Below are 13982 nucleotides of genomic sequence, written 5' to 3'. Positions count from 1 at the left end.
CCTCCTCCTCCTCTCTCACTCCCCCCCTCCCAATTCTGTGTCCTCTTTCTCTGCCTCTACTCCCTTCTCAATTCTCCTTTCAATGCCCCCAAATAAATTCTACTCTATACTACACCATGGCTCAGCGTGGGCCGGCCTCACTTACCGGTAGCGCCCTATTTAGCTTATCTTTGGCTTTTTAAAAAACACAATAAATATCCTAATTTATATCTCTAAGAAAACAAAACGTGTGGTCTTCTCTCCAGGTCTACTCCTTCAAATGTTTCCAGATCCCAACTCTATCTTCATACAATGTCCTTACTCTCTTTACTCCTCATTTTCTTCCTGACTCCTGGATTAGGATGTTGCCTCTTGCTCTTTTAACATTGAGATAAGAACTTCAGCTACTACCTAGGACCTCCGGGTGAAGTTGAAACCCTTAACATGAGTTCATTGGAGCCTAACGCCCGTAAGGCTGGCTGCACACTAGTCAGGCACTCGCCTGAGTCTGGCGCTTCTTCCACACACACGCATATCATGAGGGGATGCCACCACACAGTTTCATTTATTTATGCATATGTCTGCATGTACATTTACACACCAGAAGGGGGCATCAGATACCCATGGGGCTACAGTTAGAGATGGCTGTGATCCACCATGTGGCTGCTGGGGATTGAACTCAGGACCTCCGGACGAGCAGCCACTGGTCTTAACTGCTGAGCCATCCCCCATTACCGCACTTCTTTATAAGCGACCATCACTACCCTCATCCCGAGGTCCTCAGCACTTAACAGGATTCATGCAGCGAGCGCTATCACCGCGCAGCCGACAAGACTACAGTCCAGGTCCGGGAGGCCTCACGCCGTCCACAAACGTCCCGGCCGCAGTGGAAGACCGGAAGGCGACTCTCATCCCGCTCCCCACACTCGGACCACGTACATAGTCTTGCGCACGCGCAGACCCTGCGCCTGCGCACGCATCATTCTCCGCTCGCAAACTTCAGGGCGCAAGCGCAGTCCCGCGGCTCTCCGTTAAGAAGGTGCGGCCGCCTCGCGGGAGGTAGGAGGAGCCCGGCATCGACCTAGGGTGGCCCGGTGGGGATAGTAGTGGAGGAGGTTGTCACTTCCCGCGGTGTCCCCTCTCCTGCGAGGCCGGACGGCGTCTGTCTTGTCTGCCTTCGCCTGACGCCTCTCGATCTCGACCGGCCCGCGGTGGAGTGGCAGGAGGTGCGCTCGGTAGACAGGGGCAGCGCCTGCCCGGAGGGAGGTAGGGACAGCACAGAGATCAGAACCTTCTGTGTGGCTTTAGGGCTGTCAGGACGTTTCCCCAGGCAGGTCCAGTCCTCTTCCGTGGGTCACCCGTAAGGGTAGGCGGGAGAGTTCATCCCGCCCGAATCCATTCATTCCCTTGACGCCTGCTAGGGGCTGGTAGGCAGGTAGGGCACTGAGGAGGCAGGAGTCCCCTGCCCTCTGGAAGCTGGCAGCCTGGTGGAATCTGTTTTGTCGTTTAGCAGATATTGATGGAGCACCTACCAGACAGGATAGTTTTAAGACTCTGTTGTCAGGAGAGATGTGGAGATTCAACGTTAATAATGTATTGTAGAAATGTACACATCTAGCACAATAAAATTCAGTTTGCTTTTGCTTGATATTCCAGACCTTTGGGAACTGAACTTTCTCTCACTGCAGGCCTCTTCTTGCTATCATTTCTCTTCACTCTCCTCCCACTGTATCAAACTCTTTGCAGTTTGTGAATTCAACAGATAGTTGCCTAGCATTTATTATAAGTTGGGTACCAGATAGCCCAAAGAAGATACAGAGTAAACAAATGTATATCTAACTGATATGCTGAAGTTCACTAACAGATAATTCAGTGAGTAGAAACATAGGATCTGATACCCTGGAACCACACTGCCTAGAATCGCTGCCTGCTACTTCAGAACGGTTCCTTACACGGCTTGCTTCCTCACTGTAATGAAAAGATGACACTAGATGTATTATATAGGATCGTTGTAAGGATTAAATGATTAAAGATTTGAAAAGCAATTAGCATAGTGTTGGACACATAAGCATTCAATAAATGTTATGCACTGCAAATGATTATAAACTGTGACAGATGTCACTGTGACAACCATGTGTGACAACACGGAGTGAGGAGGGGGACAGAGCCCATGTGAAGGAGTAAGGAAAACTTCTATATGATTATTGCATTACTGTATTTGAAATGAATAGATTTCTGCCATTGGGTTATATAAGAAGGTGTGCGTGTACGTGTGTGTGTGTGTGTGTGTGTATACAAAGGCCAGATTAGAGTGTTGAGTATACTGCTCTATCACTGTGGCCTTATCCCCTTGAGACAGGGTCTGTCACCGAAACCTGGAGTTTACAAATCAAATTTTCAAGTAGGCTGGCTAACCATTAAGTTTCAGCAATCCTCCTGTCTCTGTCTCCTCTCCCCGTACCAGCACTGGGGTTACGATAGAACACCTCCACACCTGGCTTTTTTTTTTTTCACATGGGTGCTGGATTTAGATCTAAACTCAGGTCCCTATCCTTTTCAGTAAGCACTCTTACCCACTGAGCTATTTCCTATTTCCCCAGACCCAGATTATTCAGTTCTGAACCCCAATATACTGTTTACCCTAGAAAACACTCATGCCTATAAGACCCAGCCTTTTTCTGCAGGCAGTTTAGAAAGCTCTTGTGGACTCAGAAAAAAGGTGGCCTTTATCTCCTGAATGTACAAGGATATACACTTTATCTCTTTGTGTCATTTTGCACCATTTGCTGATGGTCCTATAAGCTGATAAAGTGATAGCTGGGGTCCCGAGGCCACTCGAGGGAGATATGTACCCTATATTGGGGGAACTTTTATTTATGTGGCAGCTGGTCTTCATATTTTTCTTCAGTTTTAGTAAAAAACACACTCCCAAGATAGACACCTTTTTTCTGCCTGAAGAACATACTTTGGCAGGCTTCAATAACATGTGTGCATGTGTGTGGTGGTATGTTGTACATGTTATGTGCTCTGCACTGGGGTATACTGTGGAACAATTATACTTGTAACCAAGCTGTATTTGGAGACTTTCCCCACACCCTACATCCTTTTATACACCCTGGAAGAAATGACATAAAGTAGCAGTAGCTGTCTAACTATACTTAGATGCTTTTGGTTTTCCACAGATACAAAATTAGATGAACCTATGTCCTTTATCACTGTGGAGATCTTGGAGAATCACCTGATCACAGAGCTCACATGTGCTCTATCTCAGAGGCAGCAGTTGGACAACAAAATGTTCTCTCGCTTGTGAACATTAACAGAGGGAAGGTTTTAAACAAGGTGTTTAACTACGGGTCCACATTGAAGAAAGATATAAAAATCATATGGAGAGGAGAACAGTGCTTTGTTTGCAGTTGTGCAAAGTCTCCAAGTAAATCAGAGAGAAGAGGAGCTGTAGTGAGGCCAGAGGCGTGGCAGGGCCTAAGTGGGCTCACACACGAGTTCCTCATCTGAGCACATGTTTCCAGACTGGTCCTCACTCCCCTAAAGACAAACCTGAAACCTTAAAACAGGTCAAGTGATGGAGGAGTCAGATGATGATTTCAAAGAACTCTGTGCCAGCTTTTTCCAAAGGGTGAAAAAAAATGCTCCCAAAGAAGCATCAGGAGAGAGGACGAGGCGGAAGGCCTCCGGGCACACTCAGAACAGAGGCAAACGGAAAGAAGCCAGCCAAGCGGTCGCCAGGAGCAAAGCCCTTCAAGGCCCTTCAGAGAAGAAACCTCGATTAGGCAGCCAGACCCCTAGGACTAAAAAGCAAGGGGCACCTAAATCTCAAGAAGGGGACCCAGCTCTCCCTGAGAATGGAAAGGGAGGTGTTCTTGCTCCTACCCCAGATCAGCCTGTGTTGTGTGAAAGAGCGCAGAGCATTCAGACAGGTAACCAGGCAGGACCCACTGCCAGATTTGGTTCCAGAGGGGAACCAAACTGAGATGTATGCTGTTGTAAACCAGGGCTCAGGATCCTGCTATGAAAGGCCAGATAGCCGGGTAGCCGGGTGTGGTGGTGCACACGTCTAATCCTAGCACTTAGGAGGCAGAAGCAGGCAAAGCTCTGGGAGTTTGAGGCCGGCCTAGTATCTCCATACTGAGTTTAGGATAACCATGGCTATGTGGAGAGATCCTATCTCAAAAAAAAAAAAAAAAAAAAAAAAAAAAAAAAAGCAGAGAGCAAATATTTTGTTGTTAAAGATCACATAGTTTATGTTGTAATAATAATCGACTCTCCTTTATCTATGGGATTCCAACTCTGTCAGAAAGTAAACATAAAAGAAACATAAAAGAAAAGAAATAATCTATACTTAATATGTCCAGACTTTTTTCTTGTTTTCATTCCTTAACAATACAGTGTAGCAACTATTTATATAGCCTTTACATTGGCTATCATATTAATGTATAGGTGAATTAAAGCACACTAGGTGTACACAGGTTAAATGTAGATACGTAGTATACTGTGTAGAAAGGACTAGAAAAAATGACCTGTGGGTTTTGAAACTTTCAGGGACTCCTAGAACTGATCTCCCCTAGATACAGAGGTCCACTGTTCCTAATGGCAGCCGTAGACGATGTGGAAGTAAATGGGGCAGCGTGTGCCAGTGAAACTTAATTTACAGAAATACACCTAGCCCTAGAACCATAGTTTCCCCAGTCCTCTGTGTGTTTTTGCGGAGTATGTTTAGAGCTTTGTGCTCTGAGAGCTTTCTGTGACTGCTTATGTCGCTGACAGTAGTCACGTCAGCATAAAAAGAACGGTGCCTGTAGTATATGTGAGAACTAACTTTGAGGTAGGCACGTTGGAATGGACCAGCCCGTTTGGTTAGGCTGAGGAGGCTTTCCGAGGGTGCACTACTTGTTCCTGATATCCTTTACCTCCTCAGCCATGTGCTTGACATAACCTTCACACAGAACTGAAAACCAGGCTTGTATGTAAGATGTGCTCGGAAGGCTCCGGGCCTCTGTGTCTAAGTCTTCCTCACCTTCTCTTACCGTAAAGACCATTTTTAGTGTGGGTGCAAGTCTTTCATCAGTGGTCTTGCAGTCTGAGCTCCTGGAGTCCTGCTGCTGAAGGACTCCAAGCACTGCCCATGTGCGCTGGGCAGTCAGCTCCCTTTTTGTAGCTGGTGAAAGCTCTGAGTGATTTGCACATGTGTACCTGCAAAATCATGTAGCTTCATGGGTTCCTGGATCTCCACTGAAGGCCGTAGATGGATCTTAGGTTAAAGCATTGGTCTCGAAAGAGATAAACATTTGTCACTGGTATTTCTTTAATAATAACTTTATTGAGATATTGCTCATTACCTAATTTTAAAGTATACAGCTGGGTGTTGTTAGTACATTCAGAGTTGTGTAGCCATCACCACTCCTACGTAACTTGGGAGCATTTTTGTTGCCCCCAACAGAACCACGTGCTCACCAGCAGTCACTGCATCCAGTATCCTCCTGCAATTAATGTGTTCCCATTGCCACAGTGTGTGAATGACAGGTCCTGTTCACACAAGCTAGGTCACACCTCAGCTGACTGGGAAAGACCTTTTGGAAATTTGAGTCTAACCAGGAGAACAAAAGCTGTGAATATTTTCTTCCCTGCCAGAGAGTGCTCCCAATGGCGACTCCCAGCCCCTTCCTTCCTGTTTCACGACGACTGGTGTGCCAAGTCCCTCCAAACCTAGAGCCTCAGAGCTGGTTCTGCAACGGATGAAGCAGTTCAAGAGGGCAGACCCTGAGCGCTTGAGACATGCCTCAGAAGAATCCTCCCTAAAGACGGCACTGGGAGAGAATGCTCCAAGAAGCCCTCACAAGGAGATAGTGGTAGAAAACGGTACGGTGAGCATGCTCTGCCTGCTAGGGAACTGTGTAGGAAAGGCAGTGGGAGGGACCGCTCACTCCATTTCTGTATACGCTTTTCTGTCTGATCTTTACCTCACCACCTCATTGGAGCTAGCCAAAGAATGTAGTGTCCTATAAAAACTATTATTTTTAATTATGTATACATTATGTATCTGTGTGGGGTATGTACATGAGGGCGTGGGTGCTAGATCCCCTTGAGCTGGAGTCACGGGGCAGTTGTGAGCTGTCTGACACACGCGTAACCACCGAGCTGTCTTTTTACTCCTGGTTTCTTACTGGACCTCCTCAGACGGTCTTGCTCCTTTAACTTCCTCCCTTCTCATCCCCTCCACACTGCTTATTATGAAGTTATGCTTTTATAGAGAGTTGGGTTTTTGTTTGTTTGTGTGTTTGTTTTTTAAACTGCAATAAGGACTGAGGAAATAGCTTAGTGAGTAAAGTGTTTTCTGTGCAAGCACGGGGACTTGAGTTCAAATCCTCAGCATCTGCAGCTGGGCATGGCGGTACACTCTGTGATTCTAACCATGGAGGGACAGACAGGACAGATATCCTGCATATCAGGGATTTACATTATACATAACAGCAAAATTATAGTTATGAAGTAACAACAAAGTTATTTTATGGCTGGGGGTCATCACAGTATGCCGGACTGTATTAAAGAGTCACAGCATTAGGAAAGTTGTAAGCCGACCTGCTCTGGGCTAAGCATCTTGGCAACCACTCTTAAAAGAGACTGTGAGCTGTGTGTGCCTGGAGGATACGGTGTCAGGTGTGCCTGGAGGATACGGTATCAGGTGATCCGTAAGCAACATGGGTCTTCCTCTCTATGAAAATGTACAAAAGGAAAAGAAAGGGGTTTGAGGGAAAGGCTCCCTGATAAAGGGCTTGCCACACAAGCATGAGGACCAGAGTTGGATCCTCAGTACCCACATAAAAGCTGAGCAGGTATGAAGAGCCCCCTGTCATCCTAGGGCTTGGGAGACAGATTCAGGAGATCCCTGGGGCAAACTGGCTAGCAACACTAGCTGGATTGATGAGCTCCAGGTTCAGAAGAAACCTTGACCTGGTAAGTTAAGTGAAGAGTGATCAACGAAGACACTTGTGTTAGTTAGGGTTTTACTGCTGAAGCAGACACCGTGACCAAGGCAAGTCTTAAAAAGAATAACATTTAATTGGGGGTGGCCTACAGGTCCAGAGGCTCGGTCCATTACCATCAAGGTGGGAACATGGCAGCAGCTAGGTAGGCATGGTACAGGAAGAGCTGAGAGTTCTATATCCTCATCTGAAGGCTGCTAGCAGAATACTGGCTTCCAAGTAGCTAGGACAAGGTTATTAAAGCCCATGCCCACAGTGATACGCCTACACCAGTAGGTCCACACCTTCTAATAGTGCCACTCCCTGGGCATACAAATCATCACAACATCCACTATCAACCTGTAGTCTACACACACACACACACACACACACACACACACACACACACACACATACACACATGTATGTCCTGGATTTGTGCTCCAGTACCACAAAAGAAATAAGCCATCAAAATGAAGTTGTGCCGTTATTTTGAGCTCATGACAAGAGTTGTAGACTGAAGTAGCATGTGAGAAGTTGGAGAGTCATAAAGTCCCTAGGGCACATTCTGTGTGAGTCCTGGGTCTGTTCAGAGAGCCAGAACCACTCCATTCTTTGGGCTGATGCTAAATAGACTGTTGATTGCCAAAGGCAGCTCACACCGTCCTGACGCAGGAGGTCAGCATTAGAAGGAGCTAAACTCCTAGATATGCAGAGTCCCAGGCTGGGCTCCACAGATCAAGGCCTACATTTCCAGAAGCTTTCCAGGTAATGTGCACACTGACATGTGGAAAGAGCTGTCCTCAGAGTCCCGTCTCCCTCGTCTCCCCAACCCCTCTTGCCCCCCTGAAGAATGGTGCTAGGTTTTAGTTTGTGCTCTTCCTGGTGTCCATGATACAAGCGCTATAGATACGACAGGGAGGTACAGAATGATGGAGGCCGTCTGTTCTCATGGGTCTTGGATGCTTCTCCACTCTACAGAGTATAATCCCAAGCTTCCTGCCACAGACAGCGATGCTGCAGTGGCCCTGGCCTTACAGCAGGAGTTTAAAAGGGAGGAAGCATCCTCACGTCATGACGGCCTGGAGGAGAAGGGGTTGTTCTTCTGTCAAATGTGTCAGAAAAACCTGTCAGCAATGAACGTGACCCGGAGGGAGCAACATGTGAACAGGTAGGGGCAGCAAGGTTTGTCCCCTTGTGTGTCAGTGACCAGGACACCGGCCAGCACTGTGGACGTCTTGCTGTCTTGCACAGAGATAGCACATGATGCCAGCTTTTCCAAACTGCCCACTGAGATGGAACCCTCATGGTGAGCCCGTCCACTTACAGGGCACTAAGCCTCGGCCTTTGTGGCCCTGTCACCACATCAGTTTTGGATTACTTTCCCTCCTCCCAAGGGAACATCGCACCCCTTGGAAGTCACTGTTGCCCTCCTCACTGCAGACCAAGACTTCCCAACTGTTTGTGTTGGATGTGCACTCACATGTGTGGTATCACACAGTATTTGTCCTTTTGTGTCCGTCCTCTGTGGAACTGTGTTTCTAGAGCTCATCTATATGTGTGTCAGTGTGTCATCTCCTGACCTCACTCTTTAGTGGCTAAAATAGGAGCCCATTGAGTGGATAGAATACATAGGCAGACACATGCATTTCCACCATGTGGATTTTGTAGTATAGTTGCTGTGAACATGTTTCATGTTTGAACACTTGCTTTCATTTCTCTGGAGCTTGTACTTAGTGGGATTGCTGGATTGTACGGTAACTCTGTGTTAATCTGTCCTTGATTTCTTTAGATACCTTTGCTAAACAAACCTAAATTTAGTGTCTGAGGCTGACTGTCAGGAGATATGCAGGTGGTATGAGGGGCTAGCTTTTAGGGAACATGTTTCCATGTTGATGTGGCTCAGGCGTTTGCTACGGTCCCTGCTGTACCTGAAAGGGTGGTTCTGTGTTTACTGACTTCCTGCAGATGCCTGGATGAGGCAGAGAAGGCACTGAGACCTGCTCCACCTCAGATCCCTGATTGCCCAATATGTGGTAAACCGTTCCTCACCACCAAGAGCCGAATCAGTCACTTGAAGCAGTGTGCAGTGAGGATGGAGGTGGGTCCCCAGCTCCTGCTTCAGGCTGTGAGGCTGCAGACAGCTCAGCCGGAAGTGGGCGGCAGCCCTCAGGTGCCCAGGTAAGACAGTGAAGGGGACTGCATAATGGTGTTTCCACTCCAGTTAGACATTCTTATAGTGTTGGCAAGAACGAGCTCTCTCTGCAGTTCTGGCATGAGACCTTCGAGGACATTGGACTCAGTCGAGAAAGGACTTAAGAGCATGAGGATTTTGCGTGCAGTCGGGCCATCCATGCAGAGAATTGCTGTGCTTTCTATAGTTCTTTCTGCGATGTTGCCAGTCCCATAATCCTGCAGTGGCCACTCTAGTGCACCCAAGAGTTTGGTGTTTGCTTTACTTTATATCTTAGCTGTGCATTGTGTAGCTTCATTTCGATGCTCTTACTGTCAGATTGTTGAGCACAGTTGAAAGAATTAACTAGGCAGAACTATAGGGCTGTATATTATTTTTGAGAATCTTATACAATTTTTTCTTCATGTTCGCCTCCTTTCACCCCAAGAATGTATTTTTTAATTGCCCAAATTAATGCCTGTGTATTAAAGTAGGAGGCTCCCCTAACAGCTGGGAAGTGGTCTTCAGCATGCAGACTCCGGGCAGGCAAGCAGCACAGGGTCAGCTCTGTTCACTGCCACTGATCTGAGAACAACTAATTGAGCCAGCTTTACAGGGAACAAAGGCAGCATGGGCCACAGACTTGTGTGGAAGCTGTTTATCCTAATCACTCCCTGCTCATGGGTTAACACCTGCCGGGCTGAGCCGCAGCCGAGGTCACCGAGGGCAGAGCAGGCTCTTCAGGCCAGGGAGTCTGTGTAGATTTAGCACTATCTACACTAGCACTGTAGGGCAGGAAGCCTTGAGGCCTTCCAATAGACACTTAGTCTATTGCTTGTCTCACAGATTAAACATGTATATGTTAAAAACACCTCCAAATAGTGAAACATGTACGTGGGTTCTCCTAGAAGGCTGGTGAGTAGAAAGCTAGGTAGAAAGTCCCTTCTTCAAGGGACTTTGAATTTTCTCTAAGTGGGCTTTAACATTCCTCTACTAAGACCACACCTTGGCATTTGGGCTTTGGAATATTGAGGATTTGGTGGACAGAGCCCACACGCTGACCTCATCTGAGCACCTTCTTGACCACCCTGCTTCTTATGTGCTTTCTCACAGCCCCAGCCCTGCCATGCACAGGGCTCAATGCCAGCGTTGCTCTTCACACGGCACCCCTCCCCCCCCAACACATACGGTTAGCTAAGTTAGGGATTGTTTACATCTTTCAAAGTGACACTAAAAATCTCCAACTTTCCCTGTATTGCAGGGGAGTGTGAGCTTTTGTGGAAGCCCGAGCTATAGGGCAGACTCTCGGAGCTGCATCCTACCGTGCATCCTATCTGTCCAGCTGCTGGGACTAACTCAGAAAGTAGATCTTTCTTTCCAGCCAGAAAGCCCTTCACACACGTCTCTGTAAGGCAGAGGCAGGCCAGCTTAGGGTGACTGGTTGGTGGCAACAGAGTCTGGGAGACCTTGTCTTTTGGGCCTTATATAGAGGCACTGCTGTAGTCTTCCTGGAGGAAGAAGGGGATCCTTTGTGGCCAGGACTGCCTCGTGGGGGCTGGGTTCTGACGTTTCAGTGGGCAGAACTTGTTGGCTATGGAGAGCCCACTTGGAGCTATCAACTACTAGGGTGTGGGCACATCTAGGTATGTAGGTTCCACTGATGGCCAAGAAAGCACCCAGGCCCCCAGTGTCTGGGTTTGGATGGAAAGAGCTCACAAGGAATTGGATCAGCACAGGGAAACCCCAGGCACTTGTTGGCTCATTAGAATGGTTTTGTCTCCCATGTTTCCTGCAAGATAGAAGAGGCCCCAAATCAGAGGTGCTCACTGACTTCTCTCTATGGCTACCTTTTAGTTTCAGCAACCATGTTGGAGGTTTGAAACAGAGAGGAGGCACCACCAAGAGGGAGCCACAGAGGAGGTGGAAAGTCAATAAGCCTGAGGCTCCGTCCGAAGACCTGCTGGTGGCCATGGCTCTGTCTCGCTCTGAGACGGAGCACTGTCCCGCTGTGCCCCCACTGAGACTGGAAAATGCTTTTTCTGAGAAGATAAGGCTAGGAGCAGGTACTTGAGGCTGCAGCAGGGGCCTGGGGAGGGCTTGGTGACCAGTTGCTGGCTGAGAGTTACCATGGCCACTCCTGGGATAGGCAATCAGAGCCACTTCTGACTGAGTTGCTTCTGTTCATCTCTAGAGAAGAAAAGTCGCAGGAAGAGACCCCCGGTGTGTCCCCCACAGTTGGTAACCCAAGACTCTGAGACCACAAGTAGACAGATTGAGGATCGTGTTGCCCAGCTCCTGGCAGAAGAAATAGAACCGTCTTGCACCCCACCACTTCCTGCCAGCAAGATTTTAAAGGAAGAATTGGAACATGCAGGCTGGCGAGTGCAGCTGCCTGAAGGGAAGCAGAATTTTCTATGGGAACTCAGCGCCCTCACCAGAGCCTGGGCTAAGGAGTCCTTCTACACAGTGGGCCTGCTTCCTCCAGTTGTGTCCCAGTGCCCTACCAAGGTGAACCCTGCTCCTCCAAGCATATAAATGGGTGGGCTTTGGGTAGTTTAGAAATGCAACCAGATACCAGGGCTGGATGAGGAGGAATCCAGTAAACAGGATATGGAGGAAGCAACAGAGGCACTCGATGTACCTCATTTTTCTCTGTGGCAACTCAGTAGCACTTCTAAGAAAATGACTTTGGTCTCCAAATTCAGCACAGTCCTTATTTAAAATGCAAAGTCCAGGTCCAGCCAAGCCTGCACAGATCCTAAAATGTGTCTGAGATCTACGTCCTGCATGCATGCTTCATACGGCTCTGCTATGTGTGGGCCTGAGTTGACATTAAGTGGGCGACCGGTTCCTGGGGACCCTTCTGATAACTGGCCCTTCAGTACACTTAGAGGCATCAGGTAGACCTGAGCTAGAACAAAAGCTGCCAGCACAGTGAGGTTTCCCAGGCTGCTCCTGGTTGTGACTGGCCTTCCTGTTCTAGCTGTGCATGTGTAGGGTGGCTGTGGCAGAGTATGTGTCGGTGACAATGACCACATACTTGTGAGCTTTTCAATTTCTTCCAGGAACCTGAGCTACTGCCGGAGCTGCCCAAGCAACGAGAGCCAAGTTCCCAAAGGCCACCTGCTTCCCAGAGCAGCCTTCCTGTGAGCCACAGCCCCAAGAACCAGCTGCTGTCTTCTAGCCAGAGGGAGCGTCAAGCCCTTCAGGACCTTGTGGACCTGGCAGTGGAGGGGCTGAGCTCTAGCCCATGGCCTAGGAGTCTAGGCGTACCCACAGGTGGGACACTGGGCAGGTTGTTGGGCCTGCCCCATGTAATCTGAGGTCGGGTGGGACTAGCGTATGAGCTGCTGGGAGGCTCTGCTCTTCTCAGCTCAGTGGAGAACGTGCTTTAAGGCGCTTTCCTACTTGCCTCAGAGATGAATATGATACAGGACATTCGTGTCTTTCACAACCGTCCCTAAACTTTAGCCCAAGGCAGAGCTTCCTAGACTAATTTTGTCTGTCTTAATCCTCCTACTTCCCTGTTAGGGAGATGGGTGAAAACAGTTGGAGGAGGGTTGCTTTAAGTAGAGATGTCCTTAAATAACATGTGTCCAGCCACACTAAGGGTTGATACTGCCTGCTTGGGAGACAACATCCTTTTGATCTACAAATCCTTCTCTTAGGGTTGGACTTGGTACCTAGCACCCTCCCACTGACGGGCTTTGTCCTGCCATGTAAGAAGACCCCTAAGAAGGATGACAGTGCCTCAGTAAGTACAAAGCCTTTTGTGCCACCACAGTTGATCTGTGGCCTCTCCCTGGCGGCTCTGCCCTGGCTTTGTGGTGTTTGACAAATGTAAACCTCAACACACGTGGTACAGCTGAGAGCCCCAGGACTCTGTCTCCTTTCTTGGGTCATTGCCACAATGTCTGCTGCCATTGTTGTGTGTGGATACTTTAGGTTTCCTCAGCAGCCAGTCCCCAGAGCCTCTCCAAGAGACTGCCTCATTCAGTCCTGTTCTGCATGCTTGTTTCTTAGTGATCTCCTTCACTGAGGACTCACTGTGTCCCTTCTATGTATGGAGTATGGTCTTAGCTCGAGCTGCCAATTCAGTGTACGGTGTTGGCAGTGAATGACCTTGGAAGATGGGTATTCCATAAAGTTGGTGTCAGTCCATAAGGACCCTCTTATGCAAATGCCCATTTGGTGTTCGTGCATGGAGCTTGGAAGCATTGGGTTCCTCAGGCTCTGAGTCCTGTGCGTGCAAAGCTTAGGAGCTGTGAGGGTCTTTATCCGTAGGCCGGGGATACACTGTAATAGAGGACCTGGGAAAGGAAACGATAGCATTTATCATTCTTGTTCGTTGATGGCTTCAGTGTAACCCAGAGGTAAAACCTCGTGCCTCATCTGTGTACATCCCGGAGAGGAAAGCTTAGTCCTGGCTCTGGGTCTGCCCTCTCATGGGAAGTTATCAAAGCGATGGAGGAAGCTCACAGGTTTCTTTTCCTCCTCCTCTGACAGCTCTCTCTTGGGTTATTGGTGACAGACTTTGGGGCCATGGTCAATAGTCCGCACCTGAGTGATGTGCAGCTCCAGCTCGACAGCGGAGAGGTGCTTTATGCCCACAAGTTTGTTCTTTATGCTCGATGCCCACTTCTTCTTCAGTGTGTAAGTACTCGGGGCTGGGAGCCTGCCGCCGCCGCTCCTCCCTCCTTTTTTTTTCCAGAAAGAAAGCTTTTCTCCTTCCTCCATTTGTATTTGTATCACTGTGAGTCTCCTGATCACCATCCCCCTCCCCCTCCCCCTCCCCTCCCCTCCCCCTTCTCTGTGGCCATAAAAAAGGAGGGAGGAGCGGCGGCGGCAGGCTC

The 13982-nt window shown here is 48.5% G+C and overlaps 1 protein-coding gene across 4 annotated transcripts in view; it reads left to right on the top strand.

Moving 5' to 3' along the window:
- Positions 1–1012: 1012 nt before the first annotated feature.
- The window catches only part of Slx4 (SLX4 structure-specific endonuclease subunit), a 23612-nt gene continuing 10642 nt past the window's right edge, over positions 1013–13982 (top strand). For 2 of the 4 annotated variants that reach the window (XR_003710444.1, XM_028760946.1), the window contains exons 1-10: positions 1013–1038; positions 3162–3914; positions 5626–5853; positions 7938–8127; positions 8925–9137; positions 10984–11192; positions 11321–11637; positions 12195–12408; positions 12798–12883; positions 13636–13782. Coding sequence is in view for 3 of the 4 variants with exons in the window: in XM_028760946.1 (XP_028616779.1) it covers positions 3560–3914; positions 5626–5853; positions 7938–8127; positions 8925–9137; positions 10984–11192; positions 11321–11637; positions 12195–12408; positions 12798–12883; positions 13636–13782 (1959 nt within the window). In the remaining variant the exon portion in view is untranslated. Of the gene's footprint in view, positions 1039–1166; positions 1206–3161; positions 3915–5625; positions 5854–7937; positions 8128–8924; positions 9138–10983; positions 11193–11320; positions 11638–12194; positions 12409–12797; positions 12884–13635; positions 13783–13982 lie in introns of those variants that run through there. The other 2 variants (XM_028760944.1, XM_028760945.1) reach the window with 2 other exon arrangements.

Source organism: Grammomys surdaster, unplaced genomic scaffold (genome assembly GCF_004785775.1).
Source record: "Grammomys surdaster isolate TR1022 unplaced genomic scaffold, NIH_TR_1.0 126612, whole genome shotgun sequence".
Taxonomy (NCBI): Eukaryota; Metazoa; Chordata; class Mammalia; order Rodentia; family Muridae; genus Grammomys; species Grammomys surdaster.
Note: the sequence above shows the minus strand (reverse complement) of the source record. Positions and strands in the feature narration are given on the sequence as shown.